Consider the following 15,174-nt stretch of genomic DNA (forward strand, 5'->3'; position numbering starts at 1 on the left):
CCACTTCCCCTCCTCAAGAGCCTGGAACACAGAACCTGGAGGAGCTTTCAGCTCCCCAACACCCCATTCCTACACTGGCCTTCCCCAGAGTGGGAACATATGAATCAGAGGTCCGGTGACCCATCTCCACCCCCTTTGTCCAGCCCCCACTGGCTGAGGCTAAGGTTGGGAGGTCAGCCTGTCTGCCTGCTGCGCCCCTGGAGAGAGGGCGGTAATGAGGCTCTAAGCAGAGGCAGGAATGTGGTGTCTGGCACCTTCCCAGGGAGTCCCAAATAGGTCTCTGAACAGCTCGTTATCTCCCCAACTTGCCAGGGCCTTGTCTTCCTGGAGGAGACAACCAGGGAGTGCTCAGTGAGGGCAGCCTCCAGGGGTAAGGCAGGGCCCATCTCTGGAGGGCCATGCATAGGGACCAAGGGACACCTGAGGCTCTTCTTCCTAATTTAATAAAGCTCCTGTGACTCTGTGACCTTGTGTCTCAGAAGGGCTGGTGGGGGGCTGCCCTGAGTCACTCACAGGCTACACCCAGGCCCCGGCCCAGACTCTAGACTGCAGCCAGGAAAGGGGCTTGCTCCAGCTGGGGTCTGTCCTGGCCAGGGTCAGGATAGGCCTTCCCAGCCCGGCTGCACAGGCATGCAATGGGGATGGCATGGAGCTGGGCTGGGGCTCTGCCTGGGGCAGGAGGGAGGGGCTAAGCAGCTCAGGGCCCCGGGGTCCCCCCAGCTTCAGGGCACTAGGCACTCACCTTTGGGCCTCCTGAACTCCTGGCCCCTCCTACACCAGAGCACCTGAAACCCCCAGCCAATCACAGGCCTCGGCAATATAGGATAAAATATACAGATATATTTATATTATCAAAAGGCCCCCAAAGTGGGGAAGGGGCACCAGGAAGCCTGGGCCCTACCAGTCAGGCTAGACTGGAGGGAGCTCCTAAAGTCCCCCAGGCCTGGCTCTAGGCTACAGAGAAACATACCCAAGAGCTCTCTCCCCATCCCAGCTGAGTGTTCCTTTAGAGCATCTGCCGCCATTTGCTGCTCTGGAGTCTGGGACAAGAGGGTGGGCACCCTTCCAGCGGGGCCCCAGAGCCTTGGGCCTCTGCAAGGATGGTGGTCCTCCAGATCTCCTGACTGATGCCCATCCCATCTTTCCAACCCCTCAAACTCAGGGTCGGTGACCCTGGTTAGGGAGCAGGCCAAGCCAGGGGCGCTGAGCACCTGGACAGAGCCCATGAGAGGTTCCTCCTCAGGCAGACCCTGCTGCCCTCTGCTTCCTGGCCAGGGAACCCCACGCTGCAGTCAGGATGCGGGGTGTGGGGGTGAGGCTTCCTTGTGCACTCCCCGCTGGCTCACACCGGGCACACAGGGCACGAGGGTGTCTGTACAGGAAGGCTTCGTGGCAGCAGAGTCCCAGAGGCAGGGGCTGGCTCTTGCGTGCTCAGACGTTGCGGAGGAGCTGTGGGAAGCCACAGAAGGCCAGATTCCATAAGCACGCTGGGAGGGCTCACAGGGCCGGTGGCCCCGCTTAAGCTTTTGCAGCTACTTGGGAATGCCAGCCTGGGAGTACTCAGGTCAGCTGGGTCCCCCAGGGCCATGCAAAGAGGGGGGTCCTGTGAACTATGCCAACTGAAAGAGCCTGTCAGGATGCGGAGGAGGACGGGGGGGGGGTGTGTGTGTGGCAATCAGGACAAGTAGAGAGGGGACTCAGGCGGAAGGCACACCCCAGCCAGGCCCCAGCCCTCTGCCCACAGGGACAGAAAGCCACTCACGGATAGGGGGTCCGCAGTGAAGGCGGCCACGCTCCGGCGCATCTCGTTCTCGCTGCCACGCAGGGGGATCAAGGACACGCTGCCCAACCGGACCTCAGGCGCTGCCCGGGACACACGGGAGGGCTCCGAGGGCCACACCAGGCCGTCGTGCTGGGGAGGTGAGAGGAGGGCACTCGGCTCCCGATCCACCCACCCTTCCCAGAAATGCCTCCAGTTCTGAGCTGAGGGGATACCCTCAGCTTTGATCCCAGTCAGTATGAGAAGCAGCAGTTAGAGGAGAATATGACTGTATCCCTGGCAAAACGCAGCCAGTGACGTTGCTCAATAACTCCCACCTCTGGGTACACAAACTGCTCCAAGAATACGGTACCCAGAAATCAGTTCTAAAGGAAACACATGTGTGCCTCCTTCCACTGGGAGCCAAAACTATGGAATCCACCTGTTTTCCCTTTAGGCTTGACTACCAGGAAGCTCAGGGCCCTGGTACAGTTCTGTCTCCCTTTTCCCCCAGACAACTCTGAGCTCTTGTTTAAAATCTATGGCTTGAGGGGCGCCTGGGTGGCTCAGTGGGTTAAGCCGCTGCCTTCGGCTCAGGTCATGATCCCAGCGTCCTGGGATCGAGTCCTGCATCGGGCTCTCTGCTCAGCGGGGAGCCTGCTTCCTCCTCTCTCTCTGCCTGCCTCTCCGTCTACTTGTGATTTCTGTCTGTAAATAAATAAAATCTTAAAAAAAAAAAAAATCTATGGCTTGAGTCCAACCCCCTCCCCCCACCCCATCCAACCCCTTCCTGGCCTGTTCCCACCTGGCCCAATGTGGCGACCACCTGACTCCCTCAGTCTGTCCTCCCCTGCAGGCCGAATCCAGAATGAGCCCTCTTAGACAAACCGGCAAACCACTTTCTCACTTCAAACTCTCCCTTCAAACTGCTGACGAGGTTGAATTCGGCTTCCTGGGAATGGCCTTCAAGGCTCTGAGATCTGGCTCCTGACTCCCTCCCTTTCCAGTGTCAGCTTCTGGCACTCCTGGCCTCTCTTTGCACCCTACCATGCAAGCTGTAGTTCTCTGGCCATGCCTTTCCATCAGCTGTTCCTCTGCCTGGAAACCACCCCCCCACCCACCGCCTTTGCTAGGTGAAGGCTCTGTCACCCTCCAGCTCAGCTCCCATGATGCCCCCTCCCTGCTGCCTTCCCCACCTACCCGCCACCTTCCCTAGCTAGCAGGCTCCCTGGGCTTTTTTCTCTGTCTGCACACACTGACCACACCAGGCTATTTAACAGGTCACTTCGAGGTCTGTTCCTTTGTACCTGTGGAGTGGCCGAGGAAAGGGGCTGCACCCTCGGTCTCTAGTACGCCTGGCTTGGGGATGGACCAGAGGGGCCTCTAGGAAGGGCTTACTGAGTGAATGAACAAACCAATGAGTTCAAAGCAACTCAAAATCTACTTGAAGCAATTGGTGGCCTCTAAAGCAAAGGAACAAACAGACCCATTCCCCAGAAGGATGCCTCCCAGGATCCCCTCCACCTGGTACCTGCACGAAGAGGAAGGTGGCAAACCACTCTCGGAGTTCCATCTGCGTCTCACAGCAGAGGTACCTGCGGGGTAGGGCACAGATCTGGACACTGCCAAGCGCCTGTCTCCCCGGCCAACGGCCTCCAGGCAGGGCACAGAAGTGGAGAGTGGGGGAACCCCACAAGAGGGGACACGTAAACATTTCTCCACAGCCTGGGGTCTGAGGCTAGGGCCCTCACTCACCACTGCTGCTTCTCATGCTTCTCCGTCTCATGCACCACCGTAAAGCCCCAGCTGCAGAGAAGGGCCAGATGGAGTCACGTGGCCGCCCACAGAGGCCTCCCAGCCCAGGTGCCCAGGACAGAACCCAGACGCCTGGGGCAGAGCCGGGGGTAGGCATTAGGGCCTTCTTACAAGCATGGCACATTCTGGCCACTGCCTCTTCCTCTCTGCCTGCACCCACCCCCACCCCACCCCCAGGCCTGCCCTAGTCCCTGAGAGATAACCAGGCACAGCTCCCAGATGAGAGGAGAAAGTCAGGAAACTAGGTCAGGTGACCGCAATTCATAACAATAATAGCGGCCAGGCATCACTTTCCATCTCAAAAACATATACTACCCTCTGAAACAGGTGTACCATCATTCTCTGCGTTCTACAGATGTGCAAAGTGAGGCCCAGAAAGGTCCCAGAGGTAGTCAGTGAGGATTTAAATCCAGGTCAGTGGTATGCAAACAAGAGCAAGCATCAGAGTCCCCAGACTGTCTTGTTACCATGGACTGGTGGCCCCACCCCCAGGACCCATGACTCAGTAGGTCTGGGCTGTTTGCATTTCCAGGTGATGTTGCTGCTGCTGGTCTGGGAGACCACACCCTCAAAACTACAGTACCAACCCCCGTCAAGTTCAAAGCCTCTGCTGTGCTGCACCCCTGACCATGGGTCCTGAGCTCTCACAAGCCCCAGCCCCAGCTCACCAGGTGGGTGGCCGCAGTTTCTTCTTCACTCCCAGGTAGACTTTGAGACTCCTGACAGGCCACTCCTTCTCAGGCCGGTGACTCTGGGGTGGGGGAAGGCAGAGGGAGGGCACTCAAGTCTGCTGGGGCAGGAACTGCTGTGACCTCCCCACTCCCTTTCCCCAGCCCCCTTTGCATCCCAGCACAGGGAACCTCCTCCAGGAAGCTTTCCGGACAAAGCCCTCCCTGTTCACCATCCAGCCCAACTGAGCCCCCCAGGCCACTCTCCCTGTAGCAGCATCAGACAGTCAACCCTCAGTCCCTGAGGTGGCTGTTCCAGCAGGACACAGAGCAGTGATCCCCAGAACTGACTCGCAGCACCGTCGCTGAACCAGACTGTGGAGGGAGAAGCCTGCACGTCATCCTCCGGCACCAAACTGAATGAGCGTGTAGGACCTGAGAGCCTTGGCTGGCTTATTCCTCACCCCTCTCCACCCCACGGAGGCTCCAGGGTTGACCGTGTGAACAGAAGATTTGTGGGGTCAGTAGCTACTAGCTCTTTGGTTCCACCAGGGGAAGGCTAAGGACTCACGCTGAAGCAGGACAGCTGTTTGGTAGACCAAAGGAAGAACTTTCCAGTGGTCTAGGTCAGGAAGCAAGAGACCGATGTACTGGGGAGGGTCAGTGGCTCACGGACAAGTTCGCCTCTGGCCCCCCTCTGCATATGGGTCTGGGCTTGGAAGGAGCAGGCTGGCTCTGAGGCAGAGGTACGGGGACAGTGACCCCCAAGGAAGAGGCAGATTTGGGGTCAAGCTAATGAGCCTTCCTCTTGCTTTGGGGGCCACCTGCTTGAAGCCCTGCCCCACCAGGCACCTTAGGCACCAGCCAGGCACCAGGGTGGATGGTAGGGAGGGGGACTCACTTACAACCAAAACTGGGGGGTCAAAGGCTGAGCCACCTCCACCCTGCTCCCACCATTGCTCCCGGCCACCCCCAGGCATGGCTCCTCTGCAGGAACAAAAAGAGGGGACCAGAGGATGGCTGGGGACTGGCAGACGCTGTGAGGCTGCATAAAGGATGAGCAGAGACCTGGGTGCTGTCTCAATAGGATATAGCTTAGGAGGACTTACTAGGCCCTATTGCCCTGCTTTCACCCTGATCCTCCCTGAGAACCAAGGCCCTGATGGGGGAACCCTATGTCTCCTACACACGGCACCCGACCTGACAATGGCCATGTGCCCAAGACGGCCTTGAGCAAACTGGGCTGCAGGCAGGAGAACATGGGGCAGCAGGATGGGAAATCAGGATGCAGACACTGGCCAAACACAGTGTGGGTAGACACAAGGAAGAAAACCTCCACGCAGGCAGGGAAAAAGAAGGAAGGCAGGGAAGAAGTCAGGCCCAGAGCACTGAAGCCATCAGACGGCAGGTTGTTAGAAGCCAGGTCACGGGGATGAAAAGACTTGAGACAGAGGTTGTGAAAGAAACGGGTCTGCGGGCAGGGAAAACAGCAGGCTCCAGGCAGGACAGGGGAAAGGATGTATGGAAAACTAGGTTGCAATATGGAAGGCAGCAGGCTGAGAGAATGGAAAGCAGGCTGAGGGCCTGGAAGAAGTTGAGCTGTGGGTGCCAGGGAAAGAGAACCAGAAGCAAGGGGTAGAGGGAGTTGACAGGGGAAGGAACAGGCTCATGGGTGTGACACCACTGGAACAGGGGTGGTTCCAGTCAGGGTGTGGGGAGAACTGTGGGAATCAAGGAATTCAAACCAGGCTGTGGCTCCCTGAGGATTCGAAAAAACTGTCCTCAGACTCTACCTCCTCAGGATCTTGTCTGTGCGGTGTATGTATGGCACGTGTGACAGGAGTGTGGCTGAGACAGGGAGGGAGAGGGGGACATCATTCAATGTGGGGCTTGGTTTCCAATCAAACAGCTCATGTTTCCAGCATCGCTGAGGTATGAGGTCACTAGAAGAGAATACCGTTTGCCCCTTGATGCTCAAAGAGCTCTGCAGAAACCAAGATTTTTCTAGAATGTGACTCTTCCCCAAATGCCTCCAGGTCTTTAACAACAGAAGATGCCTGGGCCGAGGCTTGGGTGTTTGCATATCCTGAACTGCCGGGTGTTGTCCCAATTTCAAATATTCTGTCTGTTGTTCCATAAACCAGCAAATACCAGAATTACCAGCACCTAGGTAGCCAAACCACACCCTCTTGGGATTCCTGTCAGGGCCCAGGGACTGGCTGCCATTGGGCGAGCACCACTTGGGCAAATCAGCCCAGCTACTGAGGCCTTGATTCCTGTACTTCAAGGACCAAAGCACTGAACTCTGATGCTAACAAATCTGGGTCTGAATCCCAGGCTACTATCTAGAGATTGCCTTAGGCAAGTCACTTGAAGCCTGTTTTCTCCCCTGTGAAATGGGGACAATATTCCTCCTTGCAGGACAACAGTGAGATTAGGTGCGGGGAGGGCTGGGCACCAAACCTCACTCAATAAACATTACTACTTTTTCCTTTTTCTAGTTCTCCTGCCTTTCCCCCTCCGCGCTAAGGGATCAGCAGCTGCTTTTCCAGGTGCCTCAGCCACCCTCCTCCCCTCTGCCCACAATGATGGTCTTGTTCTGCTCCAAGGGGCTCATATAAAGAGGGGGTCAGGGGAATAATATACCGGAACCAAGGGAGACTGAGTGGAGGGGTGAACAGACCCAGAAGTAAGTAATCATAGAGGGAGGCAAAGGAGAGGAGAGGAAGCATTCCCCACAAGGGTCTGTAGGAGCCCAGATTCATTAATAGAGGTGGAGCGTGCAGAGAGAGGGAGGTGACGGTCCCAGTCTGCCTGCTTTGCTCCCTCCATGGCAGCTAGGCCTGTCCAGTGTCCTCAGAAGAGGCGAGGGGCAGGAAGCGCTGGAGTCACTGCTAGGGCAGCGGTAGGAGCTCAGGCTAGAACCCTGGGCTTGGAAACACATTTCTGCTGCCCACCCCTGTGGAACAGCTATGCTCTGTGGCTCCTGAGGCATAGCTGGGACCCACAGGGTCATCACGGAAGGCAGGTTTTCAGCTGAACTTGAGTAAGGGGCTTCTCCCAGGTGGAACTATCCCCTACAGACAGGGGAGTCCCGAGATTCCCACAGAATGTGGGAGTGTGCACGTAAGGGCTGGCCCGCAGCCAGGGAGGATGAGCAGGGGCTCCTACCAAGGGAGGATTATACCACAAGCCTGTGGAGTCCCACCCCAGCACTTAAGAATCAGGGCAGTAGCACGGACATGCTGACAGCCTTGAAACTCTCTCCAGGGTTGGAAAGAGGAAGGGTCGGACCTCTAATTCAAACCTAGGGGCCCCCATTACTGGCCCCACAGATCCCACACAGAGTTCTCTGGAAAACTGTAAAGCATCACACTGATGGGCATTCTACCTTGGGGAAAGGACTCTGGGGCAGGGTTGGAGGTGAAGGGCAGGAGTCAGGGTGGGAGCCAGCGCTAACTGGTAGGGGGTTGGGGAACCATGCCTGGAAATGGCCAAGAGCTCTGGCTAGGTCCCCAGGCTCCCCCCAGGCTCACTTGGCCCCCAGGCGGTGTAAGGAAGCTGGCAGCTGGCTCATAGCTACTCACGGTCTCAGGGGCCCCGCTCCACGGCCTCTGGCTCTGTTTGATAGAGGATTAGTGTTATGGAAGAAGGAGGTCCAGGCCCAGAGCCAGGACAGTGTGTGTAGTGGTGCATGGTGGGCTGTGGCAGGGACGTACAGAAGATGTTGGGGGCAGGGTGTCGAGGTCTGGGAGGATACCTGGCACATGGACAGAGTGGGCATGGAGGAGGGACAGCCTGTGAAGTGGCGAGGACTGCAGAGGCCACAAGTGGGGGCTGTCACCATAGGGCACATCCTTGTGGGTGCCGTGACAAAGCCCAGGCTCAGGCAAGATGGCAGGAGCCCGATGGGATGGCATCCAGGTGCCACAGGGCACAGAAGACTGGACCCAAGAGTCTCTGGCTCTCCCCCACCACTAGCCGTCCTAGGGTCCCGCGATGGGGATGCTCCCGCTGGCAGACACCAGCAGATGTTTGTGAATGGGTGTGTGAGCACACCTGGGCGCCAGTGCTTGCTGTACGGCCAGACCCACTGGGGCCACTTACCCGGATCTCCTTGTAGAGCCGGAGGCAGCTGCTGTTGAGGATGAAGTACCGATCGTGGAAGCCCCCCGAGGGCAGGCCCAGGCCCAAGAGGCTCCGGTCCTCACGGAACTTCATCATGCCATGCTTGGTGTCACCCACGTGGCTGGCTGGGGGAAGACTGGAGTGGCCATGGGCTGCCCTGACCCCCAACCATGGACATGGACACCGAGGGGAGGGTCCCAGGATGAAGGAACCCACTCCAGCCTACCCCAGCTGACAATGAGCCCATGGGCCACTCTCTGCTTTAGCGGCTCTGCCCAGTACCACCAGCTCCCATCCAGGCTCCAGATGAAGGGGAGGCTCCTGCCTGCCCAGCGCTATGGGCACTGGCCCCCCAGAGGCACCACCACCTACCCAGGTAGAGCAGCATGGCTTCCATGGACTGATGCTTCTTCACCACCAGGTAGCTGTCTGTGCCCAGTCCATGCAAGATGGGCAACACCTTCTCCGCAAAGTGCAGGGGGCGCTCTGTGGGGAGGGCACACCCGCTGTTACTGTGTAACAGGCCTCACAGCGCTGAGGCCTGGTGCACACACGTAGCACCTACATGGCCACAGGCTCCGTCCACGCCCAACACCTACCAGCACCGCCACACCCCAGAGCTTGAGGCTCCACACATCTGGCTGCGACCAAAGCCGACCCAACCCACACATCCAAATCCAAGCCAGTGATCTTTCCTGTGTGTCCCCATCAAGGAAAACACCACCCGCCAAACCGCTCAAGCCAGAAACAAAGCCTCCCCATCTTCCCTCCATATGTTGAATCTCTTTGCTTCTGTCCATCACTATTGACACAGTGGCCCACGTAACCATTTGTCCTTGGACTAATACCGTGGCCTTCCATGTGGTCCATAGCATGAGTCTCCTTCCCCGCCCCCACCTCTCCTTACCCAACAAGGAACAACCTCTCCCTACCCAACAATAAGGAACAACCTCTCCAAACTCCCATCGCTAACCCTTTAGTGGCCTTGCATTGTGGTCAGGCCCAGTGACTGCCTCTGTGTCTATATCCCGCCCCACCCCGTGACACAAGCCCTTCACTGTCACCTCAAGCTCCTCGAAAGGGTAACGTCCATGACTACCACAGGGCCTTTGCCTGTGCCATTCCCACTGCCAGGAGGCACTTTTCTCTCCCTTTAGCATGTAACTCCTACTCTTCTTCACCTCCTAGCACAGGGACGTAAAGCCAGAGAGCCTGTTGTGAGCTCCAGCAGTGCTGTGGCCCTTTCCTGCAAAGCGGTCCTCATAGCCTCAGTTGAATGGTTGTCCCGGTAATCATGGCATTGCTGTCCATTCCAGACCACACTAACCCCTGTGAGGCGAGGGACTGTGTCTGGCCCCCCAACCTGGTGGGTGGCACTCAACAAATCACAGGAAAACAGATGAACAGATACACCCTCATCCACCACCCTTCGGGGCACCTGGGTGGCTCAGACCTTAAGTTTCTGCCTTTGGCTCAGGTTGTGATCCCAGGGTCCTGGGATTGAGCCCCGCATCGGGCTCCCAGCTCACCAGGAAGCCTGCTTCTCCCTCTCCCACTCCCCCTGCTTCTGTTCCCTCTCTTGCTGTCTCTTCGTCAAATAAATAAATGAAATGTTTAAAAACAAACCCTAAAATGCCCTTATCACCCCCTTCACCACCATGGCTCCCTCACACCGCCATCTCCAGCAGCCTCAAGGAATACCACCACATCCAACCCTGCCCCATCCCTCTTGCACTCATCACCACCTCCTACTCCCTTCATCACCAATGCCATTATCAAATTCAGCATCCCCACCCTTGCAAGCAACATCACTCTGACACCAAGAAAGCATGGTCATAGCTGACGCCACCTACCTCCTTCATGGTCCTTCCTATCAGCCACATCACAGCCATCCCCTCAATCCCTGCCAGCACACTATCACCTCCGTCACTGAGATGACAGTGTGACAGCAATACCCATCATCCAAAACCCTCTTGACCACCACTGTTGGACACTGAGGGCAGGGGAAGACAGACTGGGGCCACCGCCCAGACAGGTACAGGCCATGCCACACTCCGCGCCAATCCTGGGGGCCACCCACCTGCCTCCTCCCTCTCATTGACCTCGAAGCAGGTCCAGTAGTCTCTCTCCCTGATGCCCACGTTCCTGCGGTCCAGGATCTCCAGGGTGAGCTCCTCAGCCGTCATGGATGCCGGGATCTGCAGTGGCCGAGGAGAGAGAGGTCAGCCCACCCTGCCCCTGCCCCTGCTTTGCCACAGCTTTGTTGTGTGATCCAGGGGCTGAGCCCAGCCCTCCGGTCCTCTGGAGTCCTGGGATGCTGGGGGAGTGTCTCTGAGTGGGCCTGAGGAGCTGGGTGGGGACGAGGCAGTGAGACAGGCTCAGGCACCAGCCACATACAGGTTCCAAACTAGGGCTCCCCCTTGGGATGGAGGCTCTGGTCCCCTGGTCTCCTGAGGCTATGCCTGGCCCAGCCTGACTCTTTGGAACCCTTGGTGGCTAGGTCCCAAGCCCCCACCTTGACATGCTGTTCTGTGTCTGCCTTCTTCTCCTCCAGGTACACTGTGCAGATGAAGTCACCCGCATGCTGTGAGGAGACAGGGCTCAGCTAGAGGTCTGGGCAGTGGGTGCAGGCAGCTGTCCCGAGCCCCCACCCCCAGGCCCTATCTTTCACCTGGGTCCCACTGGCAGTGCCAGCCACACGCATCTTCACGATGGCAGTGATCTCCTCCCGCTGCTTCCTCAGTTCCTCCTCATCTACCTGGGGGTGGGGAGAGACACACAGAGACAGATGACCGCTGCCACCCGAGAGGCTCGTCCCCACCCTCCATTGCCCGCTAGCTGGAGACGCACACTGAATACCACCACATAGTGGCCTATGAGGTCTTCCACCACTCGGCCAGCCTTGTAGTCCTGCCCGTCAGTCTGGAAGAGCGTGGGCCCAAATACAATAGCCAAGTTGTGTGTGTTCATCTGGTTTGTGTCTGAGAAGCACTGGACGCTGGACAGGGGAAGACAGAAGGCTTGAGTGAGAAGTCCAGCCCAGAACTTCCCCACTTCCCCCTCCCAGTTCCAAGCAGGTCCGTGACCAGCTCCTGGAGTCAGGCCAGGGAAGGTCCTGGTCAGAGTGCCCTGCTAGTTAGGGAAATGGGTACGGTCTTCCTGGCCACGTCTTGGGTCCTGGGGAGGAACAGAGCTGGGAAGCTGGGATACCTAGCCAAGGTCCCCTGGGTCCTAGCTGAAACCTCCTCTATTCCTCCACCCTGCAGATCCTCCCCCCATCCCACCATCCTGTGCAGGAAGTTGGGAGATAAAGGGTCCAAGATCAGGGCACAACAAAAGTCAACATTCAGTTCCCAGACCTACGGGGTTCTGAGGAGAGAGCAGTCGGCCAGGTTGGGAGAAGAATCTTTTCCACCCCATCCCCCCACAGCCATATAATAGTAACATTCCTCACCAGTACAGGTGGCTGATAAGGGCCTTCACTGTGGCACGGTTGACTGGAGGCAGGCGTGCCAAGAGCTCTCGGTACCTAGAGATCTTCTCCTCCTCATCCTCAATCTCTGGGTGGGGAGAGAGAGATCAGGTCAAGAAGTCCCCATCTCCCCCCCACCCCCAGCCATCTCCCCTGTCCCAACCCTCTGGCTGTTCTGCCTCTAATCCTTGGGGACAGCATTTCCTGGTTCTGCTTAGAGTAACAATGAAAGGAGAAGCAAAGGAAGGGAGGGGAACTGGAGCTTGTCCCCTGGGGCATGCCTCATCCACGTGTCCAACCCCGTGGATGGTGAGTGGAAGGGAGGGAATCCTGGGACAGCAGTGGCCAAGCCAGCAGCACCAGCCCAAGTCTTAGGCTGGACAAGGGCTGCGGGGCCCACCTGAAGTGTCCAGCCAGGCCAGGCGCTGGGCGCGAGTGAAGAGCCCATCGGGCAGGTCTCGCAGGAAACGCTTGAGTGCTGAGGATACATCATCCACGTGCTGCTCACCCTCCTTGAGGCGCACAGACCTAGCGTCCTGCCGCAGGCTCTCCAGCAGCCGCTGGGTCTTTGACGTCTGCCCACACTTGCGGTAGATGCCCTCAGAAGTCAGGCCTGAAGAGAGGTGGGACTGAGCCAGGGGCGGAGCCTCACAGCTGCTGTAGGAGGCATCCTGGGAAGGTGGGGCTTGGCCTAGAGGGGGCAAATGGGAGGGACTCTCCCTGGGTGGGGCGGGGCCTGTGCCAAGAGGGCAGGGCTCACCACACTGCGTGATGTAGTCCACACAGCGGTACACAATCACAGGGATATCCGAGTCTCCGAGCTGCTGCTCTGACAGCGTGTCCCCGGAGCTGGCCGCTGCTTTCTGGATGGCCCCCAGCCAGCCTGTGAAGTCCAGCCGTCGCTCCCCCTGGATATACAGCGTCCTGGGTGGGGAGAGTCGGTCACTTGGGGGCTTACCCCTGCCCGACCCCTCCCAAGTCTCTCAGACTGCCACAGGCTTCTGAAAGAGAGCTCTGCCCCAGGAGTCCAGGGCTCACCTCCTTCGCTCCACCAGCACCAGCACCTGGTTCTCGCTGTCCCCTTGGACGGCTGTGGAGGGACCGGTCAAGGTGAGGCCCTGTTCATGGTCCCCAACCGACTCCCTCCAGAGGCTCTCTGGGTACACACATCCCTGGGACCCACCCCCCAATACACGGAGTTGCTGAGATATACCCCAAGGGCAGGAGAGGACATAGGAGGGCAGGCTGGCTCCTTCTGGCCAGGCCAGGGTAGAGTGCAGACTACCAGGAAGGGGCTGGGGGCCTGGGGGCCCAGGAGAGGGTGCCCTGGAATTTAGGGGCCCAGGGCTGGGTCCACGCACAAAGCTCCTGCAGTTTCCGAAGTTGTAGCGGCTCCTCACAGGGCCCCTCTGGGAAGACAGCTCGGAGCTCAGAGCCAGTGAGGGAGAACCAACCCTCCTGGGCCCGCTGTAGACTCAGGCCAGCTTTGTAGGGTAGGCGCCCAAGCCGTTCAAAATCCCGGGCCAGTAGATCTTCAGCTAGGGGAGGTATGAATGCCTGGTAGGGAGGCCAGGAGAAAGGGGAGGTAGCCGAGGAGGCTGCATCAGCCCATGGCACTGCATGTCTGGGACCCCCCAGCTCTCTGGCTTGTGGGCACGCACCCATTTCCCACCCAGCTGCCTCCTCTCTCTTCCTCAGGGCAGAACGCACCACTGTTCAGGACCTCGGGTATCAGACCCCACTTCGTACCCACTCCGATGTGTCCTCCCCGGACAACATTCCCAGACACCTTCAGGGATGCCCTCCTCTCCGCTGTTGCAGCTCTGATTACAGTATTGTCACTGTCTAGGCCCCATCTGTCTCTCCCACCAGCAAAGGAACCACTGAAGGGCCAGGACCAAGACTGGTTCAGCTGGGTCCCCAGGGCTCAGAGGGCTGACCATTAGAAGGGTCACAGAAGACTGATCAAGGAACAAGTAAGTAAGAGTCACAGGCCCTCATAGCACAGGGGGACCCCATGGGGTACCTGGCTCTGGTCCCCAGGGGTGAGCAGCCTCCTGCCTCCTTCCTCCAGAACAAGGAGCTCACTCCTTCTGGAGTCAGTACTGTCCATTCTAAGATGGCTCTGTTACTGATTATTAAACATGTACTGAGCACCTACAGAGTGCAAGGCCCACAAGACCTTCTTCCACAGGTCTCCTGACCTCTCTCCCTGCTAGGTAACTATAGATTGTCAGGCCCTTGGCCCAAGAAGCCTGCCTTATGTCTGCTCCCTGCATTCATGAGATAGGGGAGCTGGGGTACATGGAAACAGCCAGGAAGTCCTACCCTGGGCCATCAGACTCCCCACACCTGCCCACTAACACAGGCCCACCTTAGCAATGCACTTGACCCACTCACGAGCCAGCTCTGCACTCTCCAGCCCAAACAGGTACAGCCGCTCTCCCTCTGTGTACACCTCAAAGGTGTGCTCAAAGCTGTAGATACACAAACCAGGATTCAGGCCCAGCCAAGACCCACCCGTGATGCCCTGCCTCCACCCCCTGCCCACTGACTTTTCCTTGGCCCCCGAAGAAGTGGTGGGAAAGCCCTAGACTGGGGCCTCAGGAGACCCAGCTCCCAGGTTGCTGCTGCATGACCCTGGGAAGGTTCTGGCCCTCTCTCGGCCCATTTCTATTTCCTCAATCATGGGGGGAGGGGTGTTGGACCTTATGGCAATAACTGTGATTCTGTGATTCTGCCCCAGGGGTGCTCACCCGTGGGTGTCAGGAGGGGGTACTGCCAGGCACACAATCTCGCTGGCCCGAATCTCACCGTTGGGGGTCACTGCCCGCTCATTCTCATAGTAGCTCAAGACCCCGTCGCTAAGGACACACCAGCGTCGGCTGAACTCTGGAGAGAAGGTGGGCAGGGAGCCATGAGGGAGCCTCCCTCCTTCCCCTGAAAACCACCTCTGTATCCTCCCTGGGCCCCTACTCCCACCTGACCCATGTTCTCTTCATTCTAACTCACAAGTTTCCCCCAGTTCCATACTCCTGCCTGCAGCCTGCCACCCCAGCCCAGCTCACACCTCTCCCCTGGACTACTGCAGTAACTTCTTCACTGGTTCCTAGCCTCACTTCTCCTAAGATTCAAAAGCGAGGTAAAACCAGACTCCATCCTTCCTCTGCTCAACACCTTTCCATGCCCTCCTCTCCTTATCCTATACCGCTAAGGCTGGCATTCAAAGCCCTGCTGGGTCTGCCCCCACTTACCTCTCCAGTCACCTCTCTGACTACTCCTGGGCACCCCACATCCCCACTTTTGTTCACCTTGTTCCCTCCACCCACACC

At 58.1% G+C, this 15,174-nt stretch overlaps 1 protein-coding gene across 11 annotated transcripts in view; it reads right to left on the reverse strand.

Annotated features, from left to right (window-relative positions):
• Positions 1–820: 820 nt before the first annotated feature.
• The window catches only part of ARAP1 (ArfGAP with RhoGAP domain, ankyrin repeat and PH domain 1), a 61,954-nt gene continuing 47,600 nt past the window's right edge, over positions 821–15,174 (reverse strand). For 4 of the 11 annotated variants that reach the window (XM_045071428.1, XM_045071429.1, XM_045071433.1 and 1 more), the window contains 19 exons: positions 14,599–14,734; positions 14,217–14,319; positions 13,204–13,399; positions 12,881–12,932; positions 12,603–12,766; positions 12,243–12,455; positions 11,825–11,930; positions 11,221–11,368; positions 11,042–11,128; positions 10,886–10,954; positions 10,451–10,568; positions 8,743–8,856; positions 8,350–8,495; positions 7,779–7,862; positions 4,243–4,325; positions 3,515–3,565; positions 3,291–3,354; positions 1,763–1,912; positions 821–1,449 (listed from right to left, as the gene is read on the reverse strand). In XM_045071428.1, coding sequence (XP_044927363.1) covers positions 1,432–1,449; positions 1,763–1,912; positions 3,291–3,354; positions 3,515–3,565; positions 4,243–4,325; positions 7,779–7,862; positions 8,350–8,495; positions 8,743–8,856; positions 10,451–10,568; positions 10,886–10,954; positions 11,042–11,128; positions 11,221–11,368; positions 11,825–11,930; positions 12,243–12,455; positions 12,603–12,766; positions 12,881–12,932; positions 13,204–13,399; positions 14,217–14,319; positions 14,599–14,734 — 2,102 coding nt within the window. In that variant the 3' untranslated portion in view covers positions 821–1,431. Of the gene's footprint in view, positions 1,450–1,762; positions 1,913–3,290; positions 3,355–3,514; positions 3,566–4,242; positions 4,618–7,778; positions 7,863–8,349; positions 8,496–8,742; positions 8,857–10,450; positions 10,569–10,885; positions 10,955–11,041; positions 11,129–11,220; positions 11,369–11,824; positions 11,931–12,242; positions 12,456–12,602; positions 12,767–12,880; positions 12,933–13,203; positions 13,400–14,216; positions 14,320–14,598; positions 14,735–15,174 lie in introns of those variants that run through there. The other 7 variants (XM_004768119.3, XM_045071431.1, XR_006604212.1 and 4 more) reach the window with 7 other exon arrangements.

This window comes from Mustela putorius, unplaced genomic scaffold (genome assembly GCF_011764305.1).
Source record: "Mustela putorius furo isolate JIRA1106 unplaced genomic scaffold, ASM1176430v1.1 tig00003987_pilon_pilon_pilon, whole genome shotgun sequence".
In the NCBI taxonomy this organism is placed as follows: Eukaryota; Metazoa; Chordata; class Mammalia; order Carnivora; family Mustelidae; genus Mustela; species Mustela putorius.